Source organism: Anastrepha obliqua, chromosome 6 (genome assembly GCF_027943255.1).
Source record: "Anastrepha obliqua isolate idAnaObli1 chromosome 6, idAnaObli1_1.0, whole genome shotgun sequence".
In the NCBI taxonomy this organism is placed as follows: domain Eukaryota; kingdom Metazoa; phylum Arthropoda; class Insecta; order Diptera; family Tephritidae; genus Anastrepha; species Anastrepha obliqua.
In genome coordinates, this window is record NC_072897.1 from 1,452,090 (window position 1) to 1,477,858 (window position 25,769).

General features: G+C 39.9%; 1 protein-coding gene across 1 annotated transcript; it reads left to right on the top strand.

Moving 5' to 3' along the window:
* Positions 1-7,872: 7,872 nt before the first annotated feature.
* On the top strand, positions 7,873-13,350 carry LOC129249851 (uncharacterized). The gene has a single exon (XM_054889521.1). The coding sequence runs from the start codon at positions 7,873-7,875 to the stop codon at positions 13,348-13,350; it is 5,478 nt and encodes a 1,825-aa protein (XP_054745496.1).
* Positions 13,351-25,769: the final 12,419 nt, after the last annotated feature.

The window sequence follows — 25,769 nt, forward strand, 5'->3', positions numbered from 1 at the left end:
TGGCTCTGTCTTTTCTTTCATTTTGGTTTATAATTCCTCATCTTCTAGCTGTAACACATATTCGTCTACATCAACGCCCGCTGTCTCCATAGCCTCACACTGAAGCCTGAGTTTGCTCAACTTTGGCATTTATCCAACAATCCCACTTCTGATAACAATTGTTACGAAATAAATCTCGTACAATAACTCTCTGAGTTCGATCACTGGATTTATTTCCAACACTTGACTTCTAAATGTACACGTTCAGCTTAAGAATGAATCACTCTATTACTTTTCGTTTATTCGCTTACAAGTTTAATTTCCAACTAAATATCCCAAACGCATGCACCTCGACTTATACAAGGTGGCGCAAAAGTAACCTTGCGATGTTTTTTGGCTGTAATTTAAAAAAAAAAAATGAAAAACTTTGATTCTTCTTGTGGATTATTTTTATTTTGTCTTTTAATTCTTTTTACATCAAGTCGAGAATATGATGTCATGTAAATGGCCGCCGCCACAGTTGATTGCCATTTGAGCCCTTTTTATGGCATTTTCCATCACTTTGGCCAAAACTTCCAGCGATAGGTCCTCACATTCTTGACGGATATTGCCTTTAAGAGCTGCAAGAGTCTGAGGCTTGTTGACATAAACCCGCGACTTCCAAAAGCCCCACAAAAAGAAGTCTAGAGCGGTCTAATCAGGCGATCTTGCTGGCCAGTGCAAATCGCCAAAACGGGAGATTAGGCGCCCGGGAAATGCATCCTTCAACATATCGGTTGTCGCACGTGCAATGTGTGCCGTTGCACCGTACTGTTGGAACCACATGTTTTCCAATCCCAATTCATCAAGTTGCGGCAAAAAGAACTCGTTGATCATTGCTCTGTAGCGCTCACCATTCACAGTAACCGTTTGGTCCGCGACGTCTTCGAAGAAAAAAGGTCCGATGACTCCTCCAGCGAAAACAGCACACCATACAGTGACTTTCAGCGGGTGTAATGGCTCTTCGTGGGTTACACGCGGATTTTCAGTGCCCCAGAAGCGTAAATTTTGCTTATTTACGTACCCGCTAATATGGAAATGGGTCTCATCAGTCATGATTAGTTTTGATGAAAAATCATCTTCCTCTTGGTGGTGATTAAGGATGGCTTGAGCGTATGTTAGACGCGATTGGCGGTCAGCAGCTAACAGCTGATGCACCCTCTGGACTTTGTACGGAAACATCTTCAAATCTTGTACCAAAATTCGCTGTAAAGACCGTCGACTGATACCCGTTTGCGTGGCACGTCGTCTAGTCGATGTCGACGGCGCTTCCATGACGTCACCGGGTACAGCAGCAATATTCTCTGCAGAACGGCTACTCCGGGGTCTGCCACGCCTGGCAGCATCTCGTGTTGTGCCAGTCTCTTCGAGGCGAGCGACTAAACGTCGCAGTGTTTCACCAGTAGGCGTTAGACGGCGAGGAAATCTGCGGCGAAATTCACGTTGTGCCAAAGTCACCGACCGATTATTGGTCAAATAAATAGTCAACAATATTCCGCGTTCTGGAGCAGTGTAGCGTAACATTGTTTATTAACGTGTATTTCGCATGTGTTTACTACACAAATGTCAAAACAGAACTGACATTAGGGGCCAATCGCAAAATTTATACCATTTTTTGATAGGAGGATTACTTTAGCGCCACCTGTTATACATGTGCTTAATAACTATCGTAATTTCTAGATCTGACAGCTCGTATCTTCTGGCGAGTTCTCTTGTAGCAGCAGCGTACTAGTCACCTGGTGTCTTCGTCTAACTCACATAGTTGAGGGCCAGAAAGCGTGTAATGCCTATCTGCTGACGCTATCAAGGCTAATTAATGATTTTGTTTTGGCCTCTTGTTCGCTAATGTTGTCAGTCGGTTCGCGAAACTTCGCGATTGCAACAGAATTGTAGAAAAAAAATTGAATGGGTAGTTTTGAAACTAAAATTGGGAATTTTTAGTTTCCACTCCACCATTGAGGTTAGTATTTAATGGACGGTTACCCGGTAGCCTAATATCACCCGTATACACCTACATATAATAAAAATAAGCATAATCAGTACAAAATACATAAATAAGCATAATATTCGAAAACTGATATTTAAATGAAATTATTCAAAATTGATATAAAAAAAGAATATAATGTAATAATAATAAAGTAATGAACAATGAAAACATAAGTAAAAATTTACTAGCAAACCCCGCCCGCTTCGCTGGGCACACACACTGTGGATTATATTTTTGGTTTTTTTATTTTTTTTATCATTTGATTCACTCATGGTGCATCGTAGTTTATCGCATATGAACCGAAAAAATAAATCCATTAAATTTGATGAAAACTTACATTAATTAATTCCAATTTACCACGTGAAAATTCCTAAATGTATAAGAAAAATATAAGCACGTGAGCGATTGTTAATTGAAAAAATAATAAATTTCTTTTTTCTTTTTGACGATTGTTTCTTAGTTATTCATTTGCGTTGATTTGAAATTTAAAAAAAATGTTCTTTTTTCATGATCATCAAGTGTTAACAATGTGTGTAAGTTTGGTTTAATTCGGCGCAAAGACACGGCGGGTCCACGTTTTGGCATATATTTCGAGACCCTAGTCATCAATAGGTATGAAAATTACCCCGTATTAAAGCACTTATCGACAGCTTTCATTTGATGCCCATGTAGTAATTACATACACAACAAAAGGTTACCCGGGTCCACGTTTTGACCTATATCTATATCTCGAGACCCCAGTCACGGAGCCGCATGAAAAATACTCTGTACTAAAGCATTCACCAACAGCTTCAATTTGATATCCATATTGTACAAACACATTCTAGGCTCTACGTTTTGGTCTCTATCTCGAGACCCTAGTCACGGAGCGGCATGACAAATACTCTGTACTAAAGCATTCACCAACAGCTTCCATTTGATATCCATATTGTACAAACACGTTCTAGGCTCCACGTTTTGGTCTCTATCTCGAGACCCTAGTCACGGAGCGGCATGAAAAATACTCTGTACTAAAGCATTCACCAACAGCTTCAATTTGATATCCATATTGTACAAACACATTCTAGGGTCCACGTGTTGGTCTCTATCTCGAGACCCTAGTCACGGAGCGGCATGAAAAATACTCTGAACTAAAGCATTCACCAACAGCTTCAATTTGATATCCATATTGTACAAACACATTCTAGGGTCCACGTTTTGGTCTCTATCTCGAGACCCTAGTCACAGAGCGGCATGAAAAATACTCTGAACTAAAGCATTCACCAACAGCTTCCATTTGATACCCATATTGTACATACACATCCGAAGGTTACCCAGGTCCACGTTTTGACCTATATCTCGAGCCCTATCCACCAATAGGCATTCAAACTATACGTAAACCATCTTCAATACCTACTGTGTGTAAGTTTGGTTTAATTCGGTGCAAAGACACGGCCGGTTAGCGAACACACACAAAAAGTTGACTTTATTTTATATAGATATAAGATATATAAAATATTGGGATTTTTAATGAATAAGACAGAGCAGGTAACCTTTAATTTTTTATAACTTAAACATACAAATATACAAATTTACAGACATAAATCAACACACAGTTTTCAATAAAATTATATGTACAATATTTAAATAAATGCATTCATATACCTATGTACACAAGACAAATTAAAAGTACAAACCGAAAAGGACATAAGAGGTTTTGAAAAATTCTAAAAACCCTCTTCAATTTAAATTATTACATTTCAATTGAATTGATTTGAAGATAAATTCTTTTAAATATTTGAATCTCGGCATTTTTCCATAAAGCATAAAAGAACTGTCAGTTATTTTTGGTGGCTTACTTCTGGCAGCTCGCAATTTCGCCTATCAACTGTTCATATGATAGAAAAAGTAATGTAATTTAAATATTTGGGTATAGATGTATCTAGCAATCGAAATATAATAACACAGGTGTGAGAGAGATGCGGAAGTGGTGAACGGATATCACAGTGTCTGTGACAACTCGTTTGTAGAAACAAGTATCTATATGAACATGGAAATCAAAATACGACTTACGGAGTAGAAGCTCGTGCAAAAAGCATGAAAACGAAGCAATTGCTGTGGACTACCGAAATGCATGCTTTGGACCATAGCTGGAAAAACTAGACTAGGCCACATAAGAAACGAGGAGATAAGAACGGAGACAGGTGTGATCGATATTATAAAATTCATAAGAACCAGAAGACGGGCATGGAACGAATATGTGACACGAGCCCCTAGAAATCGGTGTGATGGGCACCACCAAAACGATAGGCAGAAAGATGGATATCTATGTACCAAAAATCAAACACAGCAATGATATGAGATTTATGCATGTGTAATTTCTCTAAATGCTAAAATGAATTGATGTATCAATGTATATGCGTAAGTATGGGCAGAAAGATGGATATCTATGTACCAAAAATCAAACACAGCAATGATATGAGATTTATGCATGTATAATTTCTCTAAATGCTAAAATGAATTGATGTATCAATGTATATGTGTAAGTATGTGTGTATGTATTACAATTTTTATGTAAAGAAAAACAGACAAAACCTATAATAAAAGATAAAGAAAAAAAGAAGAAAGACCCATAAAAAGTTCCTTCTGCTATGTATCAAATACTTGAGATCGTCAACAAGCTGGAGTTATCTAATCCGCTGGAGAACTACCAAGCAAAAAACCCTGAATGGGAGATAACGAAATTATCGTGCGACCCCAATTTATTAAAATTTGCAAAAAAACCACATAACCAGAAGCATTCCTTTCCATGTTCCAAGAGCGCAAGACATACTATGAATCTGAAAACTGGATTTTGTGGTTCACAGATGGCTTAAAATCTGATAGTATACCAGCCAGCTTTGCAGTAGTTCACACAAACGGCGACACTCTACGGGTTCAAACTATGCCGGACTGTGCATCTCTTATTACTGCAGAAGCAGTTGCCGTTTATCAGGCTATAAACATGACTTTGGAAACAGATTGTAAAACTCTTATATGCACCAACAGAAAATCCGTTCTAAAAGCCGTTCAAAACCCTCTATCTAACTCATTTATCTTCAGTATAAAATGAGATACGCGTATTGGCAAGGAGGCTACCTTACATATACTTTGGATACTAAGTCATATAGGAATTCACGGGAATGAGATGGTAGACTGTGCAGCTAAACAAGCCTCCTCAGCACCGGTAACAAAAGATCTCATATGTGAAAAAAGAGATATTATCATCAATTAGCGATATCTAAACATCAGAACGAAAATAGAATGACTAAACACTACCGTAAATCGAGAGTATGTATCCCATAATATCCCACCGGCCTATGGAAACACAGATAAAACGTTTCTAAGGTCTACGGCTTGGCCACACTATTGACACGCAAGAACACATTATGACAGTGGAGCCACACCAGTGCGCGCACACAGTACACGGCAGAAATCATTATCTCAGGAAAAACTGGATTGAATTATTAAAAAATCCGAATTTAAATGAACTACAAATTTTCCCTATTAGGTTTTTAGTACGTAAGTAAAAATGTATACCTTTTATTTCCACACAAACATACTAGTCCTACTGTTTTTACATATCATATTTTTGTAGAGCTGATAGCCCTGGCAGCTAATGCTCGTTCAATATTAATATTTAGTTAATAATAGTTAATATATAATAATAATAATAATAAATAATAATAATTTTGTAATTAGATGATCTCAGTTGTGGTACTAATTTTGTAACAATCTTAAGACCTATACACAGATTTCGAGAATCTTCAAAGCCCTTCGCATACGGCTCGTATCGTCATCGGCATGATATGTGTTTTTACAGCGACAACACGCTTACAAGTCGAGTTGTCAATATGTCGAGCGAAGTAGAGGAATTTGTTTAATACATATATTGTAACGAAACGCGGATATTCCCGAACCGACTAGCAACAATACTGAGCGAATGAGATACCAAAACAAAACTCTAGATGGCGAGACAGAAATCGCCAGAAGATACGATTTGCCAAATATAAAATTTGTTATTAAGCACATGTAAATACACAGAGGAGCATTCTCATAGGATATTCAGTCTTAAGTTAACGTGTAAAAGAGTAAACGAAAAATATAATAAAGTAATTCAAACAAACTCGTAACAATTGGTGTTAGAAGTGGGATTGGTGAATAAAGCCCCATAGAACAGGAAAGGGAAAATGGCAAAGCTGTGCGAACTTAAAATTCAGCATCCTAAGAAAAAGTTTGAACAGCGTGGTTTGTTAACTAATAGACGTTATTACGTAAGTGTTGCAAGAAGCGCAAGCGTAACAGTCCAGTTGGCGATGGAGATGTTATAATATATGAGGAGCACATTGTAGAATCAAAGGAAATAGTTGAAGAAATGCCACAAGACGATGACCGTATTGTATACTGAGAACTTCTAGTTGACCGCCCGAAGGAGGTGCATGTTCACCATGCAGGAAGACGAGCAAGTTGTCACGGAAGAGTTCCTTGTATCAGAAACAGGCATCGACAAAAAAAGTTCTCATTGCCATTTGGACCAACGGGTGTACAAAACGAAGAGGGTACGAATGAGTCTGAGAGAAAGTTTTGTACCCGCTTCCTTAGCCAGTGACAATGTCAATAGTTTGCCATTGACAGAGGGGATGAGGAAAATTATGTTAAAAAGGATGACCTATCCGCTATCTGAACCGGTAATTGCAGAAGACATTGGAGTTTGTACGGATGCCAATAATGGAGCTGTTGCATACACCAGAAATAAATGATGCGGAAGAGGTATTTGACGACAAACTTCTAGCACCTCAGTGCGCCGAATTGCCTGCAGATGCCGAAGTAATATCTTAGGATGAAAGGAGGAAGGAAGGAGTTACAAGAGGATGATTACAAATTTCAGACATTTTACAGGATGTCTAAAACAAAATACCAACATCCGAGAATGCATTAGCACGGAGAAAAGGATTATGATTACGCTGAGGCAAGTAGCATTCTATTTGATATTTTGGTGTGGTGGAAGGAGTACAAGAAGGTGTGGGTTTCTCAACCCTCCTCCTTAGGAAAAGCAGTATCTGTACTTTAACATAAGTTACCCCTAACCACTTTAACTCCTCTAGGGAACTCTGGGGAATTTTTTTTAAAACATTACTATCTGTAGATAATTATTAACAAGATTATCAAAATTTTTGTAAATTACAAAATTTTAGAGGAAAGTTCTTAGAAAAAATTCTTAATTGCAGAAAAAAACCTTTATATATATACATATATATATAATTGGCGCGTACACCCTTTTTGGGTGTTTGGCCGAGCTCCTCCTCCTATTTCTGGTGTGCGTTTTGATGTTGTTCCACAAATGGAGGAACCTACAGTTTCAAGCCGACTCCGAACGGCAGATATTTTTATGAGGAGCTTTTTAATGGCAGAAATACACTCGGAGGTTTGCCATTGCCTACCGAGGGGCGACCGCTATTAGAAAAATGTTTTTCTTAATTTTGGTGTTTCACCGAGTGTTGCCGACTTAAGCAACCCGTAAAAATTTACGAATAAGAGCAACTCTGCGCGAAATTATGACTTGTCACTATAACTAAGCTTTACTCTTTTATATCGCTCATTTCATTTTTATCGGTGCGCGCGGACACACATAAGGCCTAATTGAAAGAAATAAAGAATAAGAGAGGAAAACTAAGGTAAAGAAAAACTGAAATATAATTAAACTATGAATTGTAAAAAATATGTAAAAACTAAAAGAATAAAATAAATAAATACCTTTACAGGTTTTTTAAAGCATCAATCAAAGAAGCTATTAAAAATTAGAATCCTCTTTTCTTTACAACAAAATCTTTAAAAAACCTTATTAAATGATGGCGGAATTAAACGGTGTTCCAGCAACGCTAAACACGATGGCTGAAGAAGTTGTAGTGCAAAATGATTGTGAGTATAACGTCACTAGTCCTGCACCGCCTGCAGATCAAAATTTACAAATAAATCTAGGTGGCGACGGTGGCAGTCTCAGCGCACCACAAGAATTGCTAATCCATAGCAGAAAAAAACAGCTCCGTTTACAGCAACTAGAAGAGACCATGCGTTTAAGAGAAGAGTATTTACGGGAAAAATTTCGCATTTTGAACGCAGAAGATGCAGACGAGGAAATAGAAGGTCCATGTGTTATTGGCCCCACCAAAATGTGTGGAACTAATGTGAGCGGTAACACAGCATTTTCTCCTACTCCAGTGCAGCCTGTACAAAATAATAGAACCAACATATGTCCAGCGCGTGAGGTACCGGTACATACAGTTATGCAGTCACCACGTCAGCCGTCGACGCGGACTGCGGCAGAGCGTAGTCAGGCCTTACATGTAGACTGCAACGGTAATTCGCCAAACATATTTACAACGTTCACAGCACCAACCAGTACAGCACGTTCGCCAAATCAGGTATTCGCAACTCAATCAGCCGATACCTGTAATTTGACGACTTCGCAGTTTGCAGCGCGGCAATGCGTGCCAAAAGACTTGCCGATATTTAGCGGTGACCCCCAAGAGTGGCATATTTTTGTTAGTGCATATGAACAGAGCACACAAATGGCTGGTTACTCTCATCATGAGAATTTAGTTCGCCTTCAAAAATGTCTACGTGGTAAGGCTAGGGAGGTCGTGCGCAATTTACTGGTATTACCGGAGATGGTACCTGATATTATAAATACGCTCAGAATGTATTTTGGACGTCCTGAGCAAATACTTAGAGTACTTATTGATAGGGCGCGGCAATTACCATCGCCTAAGGGTAAACTTGATCTACTCATCGACTTTGCATTTGCTATCAAGAATATAGTAGCAATAATTCATGCAAGCAAACTAAGCGGTTACCTCAACAGCCCATTACTATTGCAGGAATTCGTTGAGAAGCTCTCTCAGGAGTCAAAACTTAACTGGGCAATTTATTCAACTGGCATGAATAACCCTTGCTTGGAAGATTTTTCTACCTGGTTGTCCACATTGGCTGAAGCAGCTTGCCGTGTTACGAATCCGGCATCACTCTCAGAGAAACTTAACAAGCGTGAAGCTCATTTGCACACGCATAAATCTGATGCCGTTTTAAAACAATACGAAGAAGCAAAATCTATGCCCAGATGCGCAATATGTAATAACCCGCATAAGGTTCCTCAGTGTGACCGGTTTAAAGCACTCACTATGAATGAGAGATGGGACTTTGTTAAGAGGAAAAATCTATGCCGCCAGTGTTTGGGAACACACTCTCGCCGCTGCTGGAGTAATAAGTCGTGTGGGGTGGATAGCTGCACAATACGTCACCACAGACTCCTTCACAATTCTGATGTTAAACAAAATAGTGAAGTTTCAACGATGCTGAATAACCACCGTTCGATTTCCAGCAACAACACCACATATTTTCGAATCTTGCCGATAGTTTTGTATGGAAGAAATAAAACAATATCCACATACGCGTTTATGGATGATGGATCTACACTAACACTTATAGATCAAACACTTGCAGATGAATTGGGTGAGGTTGGCGTTCCCGATCCTCTATGCATTCACTGGACTGGAGACATAAACCGATATGAAGCTGATTCGCAACGACTCGATTTACGAATTTCAGGTAATATTCAAGGTGCGACAATATATCCACTCCGAGGTGTTTACACGGTTAGTAGCTTAAATATGTCATCATCAACATTGATTGCTGACCAATTGAAAACAAAATATGCACATTTAAAAGGCATTCCCTTGCCAAACTTTATTGACATAGTTCCTAAGCTAATTATTGGTGTAAATAACCCCAATTTGATAATGGCACAGAAGGTACGTGAAGGTGGATGGCAAGATCCCGTAGGGGCAAAAACCAGATTAGGGTGGACAATTTTTGGTGGCGGTAATAATCAGAGTAAAGGTAACGGATTAAACTTACATAAATGCGACTGTGAGAGCGATAGCAACTTGCATGAACTCGTAAAGTCTTTCATGTTGAATGAAAATATTGGAATTTCAGTGCCAAAGGTAAATCCAGTTTCAATGGAAGATCAACGAGCCATAGCAATTTTGGGTAACTGCGAGTTGCATGAGGGTCAGTACACCGCGAGCTTGCTGTGGTCAAATGATAATATACGATTGCCAGACAGCTTGCCAACAGCTCTTAGTCGCTTTAAGTGTCTGGAACGTAAGTTATCTAGCAATCCTGAACTACAACGCAATATGCAGCAACAAATTGACAACTTAGTTAAGAAAAATTATGCGACCAAGTTACCGAACGAAGCTATAAATGATCGTGGTGATAAAATTTGGTATTTGCCGGTTTTTATTGTTCGCAATCCGCACAAGCCAAATAAAATTCGACTTGTGTGGGATGCAGCCGCAAAATCTAGAGATGTATCCCTAAACAATTTCTTACTGAAAGGACCAGATATGTTAACTCCACTAGTAAATATATTATTCAACTTCCGAATGGGTAGAATCGCAATATGCGGTGATATCGAAGAAATGTTCCACCGCATTAAGTTACGACACCCAGACGCAGATGCTCAGCGTTTTCTCTGGCGTACTAACATGAATGATCCGATAAACGTTTACAGGCTCAACGTTTTAAGTTTTGGTGCTTCTTGTTCTCCATGTATAGCGCATTACGTGCGAAACCTAAATGCTTCGGTACACGCTGCTCAAAATTCTCAGGTAGCGTGTGCAATAAAGAATCACCATTACGTCGATGATTTTATTGATTCGACTCAAACCGTCGACGAAGCTATCAAATTGGCAAAAAATGTTCGAGATGTTCACTCCAAATGTGGTTTCAACATGCGTAATTGGTCAAGCAATTCGCCAGATGTTTTAGCAGCGCTTAATGGAGATGGGGAGCCACTACTTAAATCATTTGACTGCAGTAAGGATGTCATAAATTTCGAAAAAATACTTGGTATGTATTGGGAACCAAAATCCGATACATTCAGCTACGTGCTCAAATTTGTTCGGCTTAAGCGCAACGTATTCGCGGACAGGGTCGTCCCTACAAAGAGAGAAGTATTGCAAGTGCTCATGTCAGTTTTCGATCCGATGGAACTAGTAGCTTGCTTAACTTCATATCTAAAGATTCTTATTCAAGATATCTGGCGAAGTGGAATAGACTGGGATCAACCGTTAAATTATGAACTTTCATTGAAATGGAAAACTTGGATTGAATACATTCCCGTTATTACTAGCGTGTCGGTACCGCGTTGCTACTCTCCACTCCTTTATGAAGATGACTGTAAAGTACAACTGCATACGTTCGTAGACGCAAGTGAAAATGCATACGCTGCCGTATCATATTTTCGTATTGAAGCTGGTGGTCACATCGTCAGTAGGTTGGTGGCAGCTAAAGCAAAGGTCGCACCGTTGCGCCCGCTCTCAATACCACGACTGGAACTACAGGCTGCGGTAATTGGTGCACGTTTAACAAACATGGTTGAGGAAGCACATCATATAAAATTTGAGAAACGTTGCATCTGGAGCGACTCAAAAACCGTTCTAAAGTGGCTTCATGGTGATCCGCGTAAATTTCAACAATTTGTAATGTTTCGTATCGCTGAAATCCAAGAAGCAACTGCTATCAGTGAATGGCGTTGGATACCAACAAAATTGAATGTCGCTGATATTGCTACGAAAACGAGGCCTTGCATTGAGGTGGCTCATCAGTGGATAAATGGTCCCGCTTTCCTTACTTTACCTACTAAAGAGTGGCCGGAACAAGAAGATCTGGGTACGGTGAACCCTAGCGAATTTCGAGCTAAGCTTCTAATTCACAACGTGCAAAAGGTAAATATCAACTTTGAATATTTTTCGAATTGGATTCGACTATATAGAGCTATAGCAAACTGTGTGCTTTACATCGAAAAACTTAAACAACGGCTCCAAATCACATCGGAAGGCAGTCATCTAACCGCATGTCATTTTCGGCGTGCAAAACTGTTTATTTTTAAGACAATCCAAATGGAACATTTTGATGACTGGTCATTGCTTAAAGTTGGTAAGCCTGTATGTAAAACTGGTCCGCTACGAAACCTGCAAGTTTATATGGACGACGAGCATCTCATTCGCGTGAAAAATAGGGCAACATATTTTCAGTCATGCGACCAGCCTCAACGTGATTTCATTGTTCTACCACCTGGTCATCGAGTAACCTATCTTATAGTAGATCACTATCATCAACGCTTTTACCATATTCAGCACGAGACAGCCTTGAATGAGGTAAGACAATTGTTTTTTATACCAAAACTGCGATCGTTATTTAAAGCTGTGAGGCGAAATTGCCAAGTATGTAAAATCGCGAACGCCGCTCCGCAAGCTCCACAAATGGCGCAATTACCCATAGCCCGGCTTGCCGCATTCTCTCGTCCCTTTACGTATGTTGGAATCGATTACTTTGGGCCGATCTTAGTTACTGAAAACCGCAAGGCGAAGAAGAGGTGGGGAGTATTGCTGACCTGCCTGACAATAAGAGCTATACACATAGAAATAGCCCATTCTCTAAGTACTGACTCCTGTCTAATGTGCTTGCGAAATTTCATTGCTCGCCGTGGCTGCCCTGTTGAAATATATAGCGATAACGGTACGAATTTTCGCGGAGCTGATAGTTTTTTAAAAGACGAGTTGCTTAAACTGAATGCTTCTATAGTAGAACGTGAACTTGCTCACAAAGGTATCGCCTGGAAGTTTAATCCACCAGCTGCACCTCACATGGGTGGAGCATGGGAACGCCTAATAAGAACAACAAAAGCAGTGCTGTATAAGATCTCGCCGTCGCAGAGATTCTCTGATGAAAGTTTACGTTCGGCTTTGCTGGAGGTGGAGATGATCATTAATTCTCGACCGCTGACATATCTATCGCTCGACTATGAGGACCAGGAACCGATTACCCCAAACCATTTTTTATTGGGCAGTTCAAATGGAGCCAAGCCGTTTTGTAAACCTGAAGAAATTAGCTTAAAAATGAATTTACGTCAAAGCGAGATGTTTGCGAATTTGTTCTGGCGTCGATGGGTACGCGAAATGATTCCATCACTTACACGTCGCAGTAAATGGTTTGAAAAAGTGAAACCCATAAGCGAGGGTGACATCGTATTGATTGTCGATGAAAACGCAGAAAGGAACACTTGGCTAAAAGGTATAGTCGTCGAAACAACGATGGCAAAAGATGGACAAGTAAGGCGTGCTAAAGTAAAAACGAGGCAAGGTGTTTTAGAACGACCAGCAGTAAAGCTTGCAGTGCTCGACATCGGCAAAGACAAGGCAAGCTCCGAAGATTCGTCCGCTTACCGGGGGGACATTGTTGCCGACTTAAGCAACCCGTAAAAATTTACGAATAAGAGCAACTCTGCGCGAAATTATGACTTGTCACTATAACTAAGCTTTACTCTTTTATATCGCTCATTTCATTTTTATCGGTGCGCGCGGACACACATAAGGCCTAATTGAAAGAAATAAAGAATAAGAGAGGAAAACTAAGGTAAAGAAAAACTGAAATATAATTAAACTATGAATTGTAAAAAATATGTAAAAACTAAAAGAATAAAATAAATAAATACCTTTACAGGTTTTTTAAAGCATCAATCAAAGAAGCTATTAAAAATTAGAATCCTCTTTTCTTTACAACACCGAGATTCGAACCTACGTTCTCTCTGTGAGTTCCGAATGGTAGTCACGCACCAACCCATTCGGCTACGGCGACCGCAAATTTATGACAATATAATTGAATGGTTTTAAATGAAAGATAAGTTATATGACATGCCGCAACCTTACTTCAATACCATTGTGTTTGAAGGCAAAAACCGGATAATCTGTGGCCATAGACAGATTGAGGAAGTATGCTACACCCAATGGGGCCAGGTTTTTCAACATCGGCATGTTATTACCGTCGGGGCTAATGGCTTTTGAAGGTTTCACTTTGTTGACGCAGTGTTGCGGTGTACAGTTGTTTGGCAGATTGTGCAGACATCTGGTGAAAAGACGCTTAGAACTATTGACCAGAGGATGTGAAATGAATTGTCGTCGATGAAGTAAAACCACAGAAACGATTGCCCCCCTGTCGGGTTCGATAAGAACCTTACATAGGACCAGAGCTTACTTGCACCAGAGGGGAAATTGCAAGTTTTCAGGTAATCAGCCTATTTGGTCCGCTTACGTTGAGTACCCAGTTGCCGAATCTCCAAATTGAGATCCCGTACGTGGAGATCCCCGAATCGACCTGGGGTAGGTGATCACGCTCGTTTGCTAGAACGGCAGTGATCGCCTTGCGGAATGCGTGTTTGCTACGCGCACATCGGTGGAATTTTGTTTCTTGGACCGTAGATATTAAAATACCGTGTCGGTTCGTGAAGTCGGTTGGAGCCATTGAGGTTCCATTTGTTGTGGTAGATATGTGCGTCGGATGGGGGGAGCAACCATGTCACCATAAGCCATGGGGCAACTCCATATGTGCCTTAAGGCCTGAGCAGTTCTACCTAATCCATTAAATTACTGTATCGAAAAGCAGCCACTTTCTCCAGTTGAACTACTTTGACTTTCCCCTGTCCAGTTTTGCATTGCTGTATACGATACGCCACATCATTCAATCTTTCAGTTTCCTTGCATGGACCTTCCCAGACTGCTTGCTGTTTCGGAGCTACCCCTTTTTTTCTTTGCGGATTATAAAGAAGTACGAAATTACCTTCGCTAATTCCCTCGGAGCTCACAGCATGGTCAAATCGATCATTAATGTTATTACTTATGCTGGTATATAACCTCACATAATTAGCATATAGTTCATCTATATCACCTTGCAGTGTTTCCCAATGACTACCTTCGTCCATTCCCGGATTGGCACCTATTCCGAACACTTAACCACCCACTTCAAAGATAGTCCTTGCGGGGATTGGTCTGTGGCTTCATGTTTAGCTGAGCGCTAAAGCAATAGGAACGTTTAGATGTGTTTCTTCGAATTTTGTTTGCACTTCTCAACTACCTTTCGCAAGTGCTCCTCTAGAGTGCAGTTGACCATTTCGTGCTTTCGACCATTCTATCTGATTCCGGGTGCAAGAGTGTTGTACGTGTTTTTTAATCTCCATGTGTTGCTTATCTTTTCAAATGCTGCGGATTCGAAGTTTCTTCCTTGGTTTGAATGCAATTCAAACCGTGTCACCAATTACCGCTCCCCATGAGGAGTTGCCTGATCTCCCATCGGGCGCGTCGCATTTTGGGGATAGGGAAGCATTGGCATCACACGAGTGGCCTTCCCTGATGGGCTATCTTCAAATAAAAACCTTCTTTGGTAATGGATAACAGAAAGGATATTACTCCAGGTGGAACCCACACAAGTGGGGATCAACCCGCTTCGGTGGCAGGAGCATGGATTCCTCCTCTTCTTCAGAGACTGAAAAACGTTTCCCAATTTCGGAGAGCCTGAGTTTTGAAGTCACTTCGGTGGCGGCACGACCTCCCAAAGAAGCCGAGAAAACGAAGAGCGTGGCAAGGAGGGAAAGAAGAAAGTGGCGGGCAAGGCTCAAGCAGGGGAAGTCTTTATGTGGCTCTGCCGGCCCTTCTGCGGCTGTGTCTTCCAAAAGACTTCGGTCGCTGGAAGTGACACCCACGGAAGCTACCGAGTCCTCGGTAGGCACGGGCGCTCCCAAACTGTCCCGCTCTCAGGGAAAGTGGAGAAGGATGGTGGCTGAAAGCAGTGCACCTCCTTACCCTGCAGTCGCGGGGTACATTTGGCGCGTACACCCTTTTTGGGTGTTTGGCCGAGCTCCTCCTCCTATTTGTGGTGTGCGTCTTGACCTTGTTCCACAAATGGAGGGATCTACAGTTTCGAGCAGACTCCGAACGGCAGGTATTTTTTATGAGGAGCTTTTTCATGGCAGAAATACACTCGGAGGTATGCCATTGCCTGCCAAATCTGACCGCATGATCGAGTTCGTTGCAGCTGTGTCCAGAGTAAGCACTTGGGATCGAAGATTTACATTTCTCCTTATAGTCAAGTTGTTGCTTTTCCGTTCAATTTGCGAGTAAGAAACTGTGAGGCATTCAGTTGTGGGAACCAGTTCTCGCACCTTAGAGCTGTTTCGTTATCGTTTAACGTCTATTTTGCATCTGGAGCGTTATTGTCACTTTCAGAGCCTCGTTTTCTCGCTCCTGGACTCGCCTTCGGTTGACTGCTTGGTGGCTCTGTCTTTTCTTTCATTTTGGTTTATAATTCCTCATCTTCTAGCTGTAACACATATTCGTCTACATCAACGCCCGCTGTCTCCATAGCCTCACACTGAAGCCTGAGTTTGCTCAACTTTGGCATTTATCCAACAATCCCACTTCTGATAACAATTGTTACGAAATAAATCTCGTACAATAACTCTCTGAGTTCGATCACTGGATTTATTTCCAACACTTGACTTCTAAATGTGCACGTTCAGCTTAAGAATGAATCACTCTATTACTTTTCGTTTATTCGCTTACAAGTTTAATTTCCAACTAAATATCCCAAACGCATGCACCTCGACTTATACAAGGTGGCGCAAAAGTAACCTTCCGATGTTTTTTGGCTGTAATTTAAAAAAAAATGAAAAACTTTGATTCTTCTTGTGGATTATTTTTATTTTGTCTTTTAATTTTTTTTACATCAAGTCGAGAATATGATGTCATGTAAATGGCCGCCGCCACAGTTGATTGCCATTTGAGCGCTTTTTATGGCATTTTCCATCACTTTGGCCAAAACTTCCAGCGATAGGTCCTCACATTCTTGACGGATATTGCCTTTAAGAGCTGCAAGAGTCTGAGGCTTGTTGACATAAACCCGCGACTTCCAAAAGCCCCACAAAAAGAAGTCTAGAGCGGTCTAATCAGGCGATCTTGCTGGCCAGTGCAAATCGCCAAAACGGGAGATTAGGCGCCCGGGAAATGCATCCTTCAACATATCGGTTGTCGCACGTGCAATGTGTGCCGTTGCACCGTACTGTTGGAACCACATGTTTTCCAATCCCAATTCATCAAGTTGCGGCAAAAAGAACTCGTTGATCATTGCTCTGTAGCGCTCACCATTCACAGTAACCGTTTGGTCCGCGACGTCTTCGAAGAAAAAAGGTCCGATGACTCCTCCAGCGAAAACAGCACACCATACAGTGACTTTCGGCGGGTGTAATGGCTCTTCGTGGGTTACACGCGGATTTTCAGTGCCCCAGAAGCGTAAATTTTGCTTATTTACGTACCCGCTAAGATGGAAATGGGTCTCATCAGTCATGATTAGTTTTGATGAAAAATCATCTTCCTCTTGGTGGTGATTAAGGATGGCTTGAGCGTATGTTAGACGTGATTGGCGGTCAGCAGCTAACAGCTGATGCACCCTCTGGACTTTGTACGGAAACATCTTCAAATCTTGTACCAAAATTCGCTGTAAAGACCGTCGACTGATACCCGTTTGCGTGGCACGTCGTCTGGTCGATGTCGACGGCGCTTCCATGACGTCACCGGGTACAGCAGCAATATTCTCTGCAGAACGGCTACTCCGGGGTCTGCCACGCCTGGCAGCATCTCGTGTTGTGCCAGTCTCTTCGAGGCGAGCGACTAAATGTCGCAGTGTTTCACCAGTAGGCGTTAGGCGGCGAGGAAATCTGCGGCGAAATTCACGTTGTGCCAAAGTCACCGACCGATTATTGGTCAAATAAATAGTCAACAATATTCCGCGTTCTGGAGCAGTGTAGCGTAACATTGTTTATTAACGTGTATTTCGCATGTGTTTACTACACAAATGTCAAAACAGAACTGGCATTACATGTGACTATACATGTGCTTAATAACTATCGTAATTTCTAGATCTGACAGCTCGTATCTTCTGGCGAGTTCTCTTGTAGCAGCAGCGTACTAGTCACCTGCTGTCTTCGTCTAACTCACATAGTTGAGGGCCAGAAAGCGTGTAATGCCTATCTGCTGACGCTATCAAGGCTAATTAATGATTTTGTTTTGGCCTCTTGTTCGCTAATGTTGTCAGTCGGTTCGCGAAACTTCGCGATTGCAACAGAATTGTAGAAAAAAAATCGAATGGGTAGTTTTGAAACTAAAATTGGGAATTTTTAGTTTCCACTCCACCATTGAGGTTAGTATTTAATGGACGGTTACCCGGTAGCCTAATATCACCCGTATACACCTACATATAATAAAAATAAGCATAATCAGTACAAAATACATAAATAAGCATAATATTCGAAAACTGATATTTAAATGAAATTATTCAAAATTGATATAAAAAAAGAATATAATGTAATAATAATAAAGTAATGAACAATGAAAACATAAGTAAAAATTTACTAGCAAACCCCGCCCGCTTCGCTGGGCACACACACTGTGGATTATATTTTTGGTTTTTTTATTTTTTTTATCATTTGATTCACTCATGGTGCATCGTAGTTTATCGCATATGAACCGAAAAAATAAATCCATTAAATTTGATGAAAACTTACATTAATTAATTCCAATTTACCACGTGAAAATTCCTAAATGTATAAGAAAAATATAAGCACGTGAGCGATTGTTAATTGAAAAAATAATAAATTTCTTTTTTCTTTTTGACGATTGTTTCTTAGTTATTCATTTGCGTTGATTTGAAATTTAAAAAAAAATGTTCTTTTTTCATGATCATCAAGTGTTAACAATGTGTGTAAGTTTGGTTTAATTCGGCGCAAAGACACGGCGGGTCCACGTTTTGGCATATATTTCGAGACCCTAGTCATCAATAGGTATGAAAATTACCCCGTATTAAAGCACTTATCGACAGCTTTCATTTGATGCCCATATTGTACATACACAACCAAAGGTTACCCGGGTCCAGGTTTTGACCTATATCTCGAGACCCCAGTAACGGAGCGGCCTGAAAAATACTTTGTACTAAAGCATTCACCAACAGCTTCAATTTGATATCCATATTGTACAAACACATTCTAGGTTCCACGTTTTCGTCTCTATATCGAGACCCTAGTCACGGAGCGGCATGAAAAATACTCTGAACTAAAGCATTCACCAACAGCTTCCATCTGATATCCATATTGTACAAACACATTCTAGGCTCCACGTTTTGGTCTCTATCTCGAGACCCTAGTCACGGAGCGGCATGAAAAATACTCTGAACTAAAGCATTCACCAACAGCTTCAATTTGATATCCATATTGTACAAACACATTCTAGGCTCTACGTTTTGGTCTCTATCTCGAGACCCTAGTCACGGAGCGGCATGAAAAATACTCTGTACTAAAGCATTCACCAACAACTTCCATTTGATATCCATATTGTACAAACACGTTCTAGGCTCCACGTTTTGGTCTCTATCTCGAGACCCTAGTCACGGAGCGGCATGAAAAATACTCTGTACTAAAGCATTCACCAACAGCTTCAATTTGATATCCATATTGTACAAACACATTCTAGGGTCCACGTGTTGTCTCTATCTCGAGACCCTAGTCACGGAGCGGCATGAAAAATACTCTGAACTAAAGCATTCACCAACAGCTTCAATTTGATATCCATATTGTACAAACACATTCTAGGCTCCACGTTTTGGTCTCTATCTCGAGACCCTAGTCACGGAGCGGCATGAAAAATACTCTGAACTAAAGCATTCACCAACAGCTTCCATTTGATACCCATATTGTACATACACATCCGAAGGTTACCTGGGTCCACGTTTTGACCTATATCTCGAGCCCTATCCACCAATAGGCATCCAAACTATACGTAAACCATCTTCAATACCTACTTAATAATGTGTATAAGTTTGGTTTAATTCGGTGCAAAGACACGGCCGGTTAGCGAACACACACAAAAAGTTGACTTTATTTTATATAGATACTAGCAAACCCCGCCCGCTTCGCTGGGCACACTAAAATAGAATAGATATGGTTTAGAACAGAAAAGATATGGTTTTCATATTATTTATTTCTTTATTCTTTATTCCAGCGCTTTGGCATACACAATATTTTTTGTTTTTCTATTTGTTTTTGAGTAAATATATAATGCTGTTGGCTTCCCAACACGTGAACAGCCAACGTATAGTTGACCATGGGTGAATACTGGTTCTTCTAAGTTCATCCCGCATATTTCTAAAGTTCGCCCTTGTGATTTATTGATAGTTATTGCAAATGTTAAGCGAATGGGTAGTTGCAAACGCTTGAATTCAAATGGCAATTCAGGTGGAATCATTGGAATTCTCGGTATTAGAACGTCTTCATTTGATGCCCATATTGTACATACACAACCAAAGGTTACCCGGGTCCACGTGTTGACCTATATCTCGAGATCCCAGTCACGGAGCGGCATGAAAAATACTCAGAACTAAAGCATTCACCAACAGCTTCCATTTGATACCCATATTGTACATACACATTCTAGGCTCCACGTTTTGGTCTCTATCTCGAGACCCTAGTCACGGAGCGGCATGAAAAATACTCTGAACTAAAGCATTCACCAACAGCTTCCATCTGATATCCATATTGTACATACACATTCTAGGCTCCACGTTTTGGTCTCTATCTCGAGACCCTAGTCACGGAGCGGCATGAAAAATACTCTGAACTAAAGCATTCATCAACATCTTCCATTTGATACCCATATTGTACATACACATTCTAGGCTCCACGTTTTGGTCTCTATCTCGAGACCCTAGTCACGGAGCGGCATGAAAAATACTCTGAACTAAAGCATTCACCAACAGCTTCCATCTGATATCCATATTGTACAAACACATTCTAGGCTCCACGTTTTGGTCTCTATCTCGAGACCCTAGTCACGGAGCGGCATGAAAACTACTCTGAACTAAAGCATTCATCAACAGCTTCCATTTGATACCCATATTGTACATACACATTCTAGGCTCCACGTTTTGGTCTCTATCTCAAGACCCTAGTCACGGAGCGGCGTGAAAAATACTCTGAACTAAAGCATTCACCAACAGCTTCCATTTGATACCCATATTGTACATACACATTCTAGGCTCCACGTTTTGGTCTCTATCTCGAGACCCTAGACATTTTCCAGGAGACCAAATTGTGAATCTAAACCATTCTCGAATCCCATTGAACACACACAAAAAATTTCATCAAAATCGGTTTAGTCGTTTAGGAGGAGTTCAGTGACAAACACACGAACATAAGAAATATATATATAAAGATAAGATATATAAAATATTGGGATTTTTAATGAATAAGACAGAGCAGGTAACCTTTAATTTTTTATAACTTAAACATACAAATATACAAATTTACAGACATAAATCAACACACAGATTTCAATAAAATTATATGTACAATATTTAAATAAATGCATTCATATACCTATGTACACAAGACAAATTAAAAACACAAACCGAAAAGGACATAAGAGGTTTTGAAAAATTCTAAAAACCCTCTTCAATTTAAATTATTACATTTCAATTGAATTGATTTTAAGATATTTGAATCTCGGCATTTTTCCATAAAGCATAAAAGAACTGTCAGTTATTTTTGGTGGCTTACTTCTGGCAGCTCGCAATTTCGCCTATCAACTGTTCATATGATAGAAAAAGTAATGTAATTTAAATATTTAGGTATAGATGTATCTAGCAATCGAAATATAATACCACAGGTGTGAGAGAGATGCGGAAGTGGTGAACGGATATCACAGTGTCTGTGACAACTCGTTTGTAGAAACAAGTATCTATATGAACATGGAAAACAAAATACGACTTACGGAGTAGAAGCTCGTGCAAAAAACATGAAAACGAAGCAATTGATGTGGACTACCGAAATGCATGCTTTGGACCATAGCTGGAAAAACTAGACTAGGCCACATAAGAAACGAGGAGATAAGAACGGAGACAGGTGTGATCGATATTATAAAATTCATAAGAACCAGAAGACGGGCATGGAACGAATATGTGACACGAGCCCCTAGAAATCGGTGTGATGGGCACCACCAAAACGATAGGCAGAAAGATGGATATCTATGTACCAAAAATCAAACACAGCAATGATATGAGATTTATGCATGTGTAATTTCCCTAAATGCTAAAATGAATTGATGTATCAATGTATATGCGTAAGTATGGGCAGAAAGATGGATATCTATGTACCAAAAATCAAACACAGCAATGATATGAGATTTATGCATGTATAATTTCTCTAAATGCTAAAATGAATTGATGTATCAATGTATATGTGTAAGTATGTGTGTATGTATTACAATTTTTATGTAAAGAAAAACAGATAAAACCTATAATAAAAGATAAAGAAAAAAAGAAGAAAGACCCATAAAAAGTTCCTTCTGCTATGTATCAAATACTTGAGATCGTCAACAAGCTGGAGTTATCTAATCCGCTGGAGAACTACCAAGCAAAAAACCCTGAATGGGAGATAACGAAATTATCGTGCGACCCCAATTTATTAAAATTTGCAAAAAAAACCACATAACCAGAAGCATTCCTTTCCATGTTCCAAGAGCGCAAGACATACTATGAATCTGAAAACTGGATTTTGTGGTTCACAGATGGCTTAAAATCTGATAGTATACCAGCCAGCTTTGCAGTAGTTCACACAAACGGCGACACTCTACGGGTTCAAACTATGCCGGACTGTGCATCTCTTATTACTGCAGAAGCAGTTGCCGTTTATCAGGCTATAAACATGACTTTGGAAACAGATTGTAAAACTCTTATATGCACCAACAGAAAATCCGTTCTAAAAGCCGTTCAAAACCCTCTATCTAACTCATTTATCTTCAGTATAAAATGAGATACGCGTATTGGCAAGGAGGCTACCTTACGTATACTTTGGATACTAAGTCATATAGGAATTCACGGGAATGAGATGGCAGACTGTGCAGCTAAACAAGCCTCCTCAGCACCGGTAACAAAAGATCTCATATGTGAAAAAGAGATATTATCATCAATTAGCGATATCTAAACATCAGAACGAAAATAGAATGACTAAACACTACCGTAAATCGAGAGTATGTATCCCATAATATCCCACCGGCCTATGGAAACACAGATAAAACGTTTCTAAGGTCTACGGCTTGGCCACACTATTGACACGCAAGAACACATTATGACAGTGGAGCCACACCAGTGCGCGCACACAGTACACGGCAGAAATCATTATCTCAGGAAAAACTGGATTGAATTATTAAAAAATCCGAATTTAAATGAACTACAAATTTTCCCTATTAGGTTTTTAGTACGTAAGTAAAAATGTATACCTTTTATTTCCACACAAACATACTAGTCCTACTGTTTTTACATATCATATTTTTGTAGAGCTGATAGCCCTGGCAGCTAATGCTCGTTCAATATTAATATTTAGTTAATAATAGTTAATATATAATAATAATAATAATAAATAATAATAATTTTGTAATTAGATGATCTCAGTTGTGGTACTAATTTTGTAACAATCTTAAGACCTATACACAGATTTCGAGAATCTTCAAAGCCCTTCGCATACGGCTCGTATCGTCATCGGCATGATATGTGTTTTTACAGCGACAACACGCTTACAAGTCGAGTTGTCAATATGTCGAGCGAAGTAGAGGAATTTGTTTAATACATATATTGTAACGAAACGCGGATATTCCCGAACCGACTAGCAACAATACTGAGCGAATGAGATACCAAAACAAAACTCTAGATGGCGAGACAGAAATCGCCAGAAGATACGATTTGCCAAATATAAAAATTGTTATTAAGCACATGTAAATACGCAGAGGAGCATTCTCATAGGATATTCAGTCTTAAGTTAAACGTGTAAAAGAGTAAACGAAAAATATAATAAAGTAATTCAAACAAACTCGTAACAATTGGTGTTAGAAGTGGGATTGGTGAATAAAGCCCCATAGAACAGGAAAGGGAAAATGGCAAAGCTGTGCGAACTTAAAATTCAGCATCCTAAGAAAAAGTTTGAACAGCGTGGTTTGTTAACTAATAGACGTTATTACGTAAGTGTTGCAAGAAGCGCAAGCGTAACAGTCCAGTTGGCGATGGAGATGTTATAATATATGAGGAGCACATTGTAGAATCAAAGGAAATAGTTGAAGAAATGCCACAAGACGATGACCGTATTGTATACTGAGAACTTCTAGTTGACCGTCCGAAGGAGGTGCATGTTCACCATGCAGGAAGACGAGCAAGTTGTCACGGAAGAGTTCCTTGTATCAGAAACAGGCATCGACAAAAAAAGTTCTCATTGCCATTTGGACCAACGGGTGTACAAAACGAAGAGGGTACGAATGAGTCTGAGAGAAAGTTTTGTACCCGCTTCCTTAGCCAGTGACAATGTCAATAGTTTGCCATTGACAGAGGGGATGAGGAAAATTGTGTTAAAAAGGATGACCTATCCGCTATCTGAACCGGTAATTGCAGAAGACATTGGAGTTTGTACGGATGCCAATAATGGAGCTGTTGCATACACCAGAAATAAATGATGCGGAAGAGGTATTTGACGACAAACTTCTAGCACCTCAGTGCGCCGAATTGCCTGCAGATGCCGAAGTAATATCTTAGGATGAAAGAAAAACGAAAAGAAGCAATCGCCTGCATCACCAAAAACTCCCATTAAGAGTAATTCTACAGTAAGAGTAATTCTTCTCTATCGGAGGTACTGGGTGTATCCGTACATTAGGAATAACTCAAACAGCAGATTATTCATTGCCACGAGGGAGTTACAAGAGGATGATTACAAATTTCAGACATTTTACAGGATGTCTAAAACAAAATACCAACATCCGAGAATGCATTAGCACGGAGAAAAGGATTATGATTACGCTGAGGCAAGTAGCATTCTATTTGATATTTTGGTGTGGTGGAAGGAGTACAAGAAGGTGTGGGTTTCTCAACCCTCCTCCTTAGGAAAAGCAGTATCTGTACTTTAACATAAGTTACCCCTAACCACTTTAACTCCTCTAGGGAACTCTGGGGAATTTTTTTTAAAACATTACTATCTGTAGATAATTATTAACAAGATTATCAAAATTTTTGTAAATTACAAAATTTTAGAGGAAAGTTCTTAGAAAAAATTCTTAATTGCAGAAAAAAACCTTTATATATATACATATATATATAATTGGCGCGTACACCCTTTTTGGGTGTTTGGCCGAGCTCCTTCTCCTATTTCTGGTGTGCTTTTTGATGTTGTTCCACAAATGGAGGAACCTACAGTTTCAAGCCGACTCCGAACGGCAGATATTTTTATGAGAAGCTTTTTAATGGCAGAAATACACTCGGAGGTTTGCCATTGCCTACCGAGGGGCGACCGCTATTAGAAAAATGTTTTTCTTAATTTTGGTGTTTCACCGAGATTCGAACCTACGTTCTCTCTGTGAGTTCCGAATGGTAGTCACGCACCAACCCATCCGACTACGGCGACCGCAAATTTATGACAATATAATTGAATGGTTTTAAATGAAAGATAAGTTATATGACATGCCGCAACCTTACTTCAATACCATTGTGTTTGAAGGCAAAAACCGGATAATCTGTGGCCATAGACAGATTGAGGAAGTATGCTACACCCAATGGGGCCAGGTTTTTCAACATCGGCATGTTAATACCGTCGGGGCTAATGGCTTTTGACGCAGTGTTGCGGTGTACAGTTGTTTGGCAGATTGTGCAGACATCTGGTGAAAAGACGCTTAGAACTATTGACCAGAGGATGTGAAATGAATTGTCGTCGATGAAGTAAAACCACAGAAAGCGATTGCCCCCCTGTCGGGTTCGATAAGAACCTTACAGG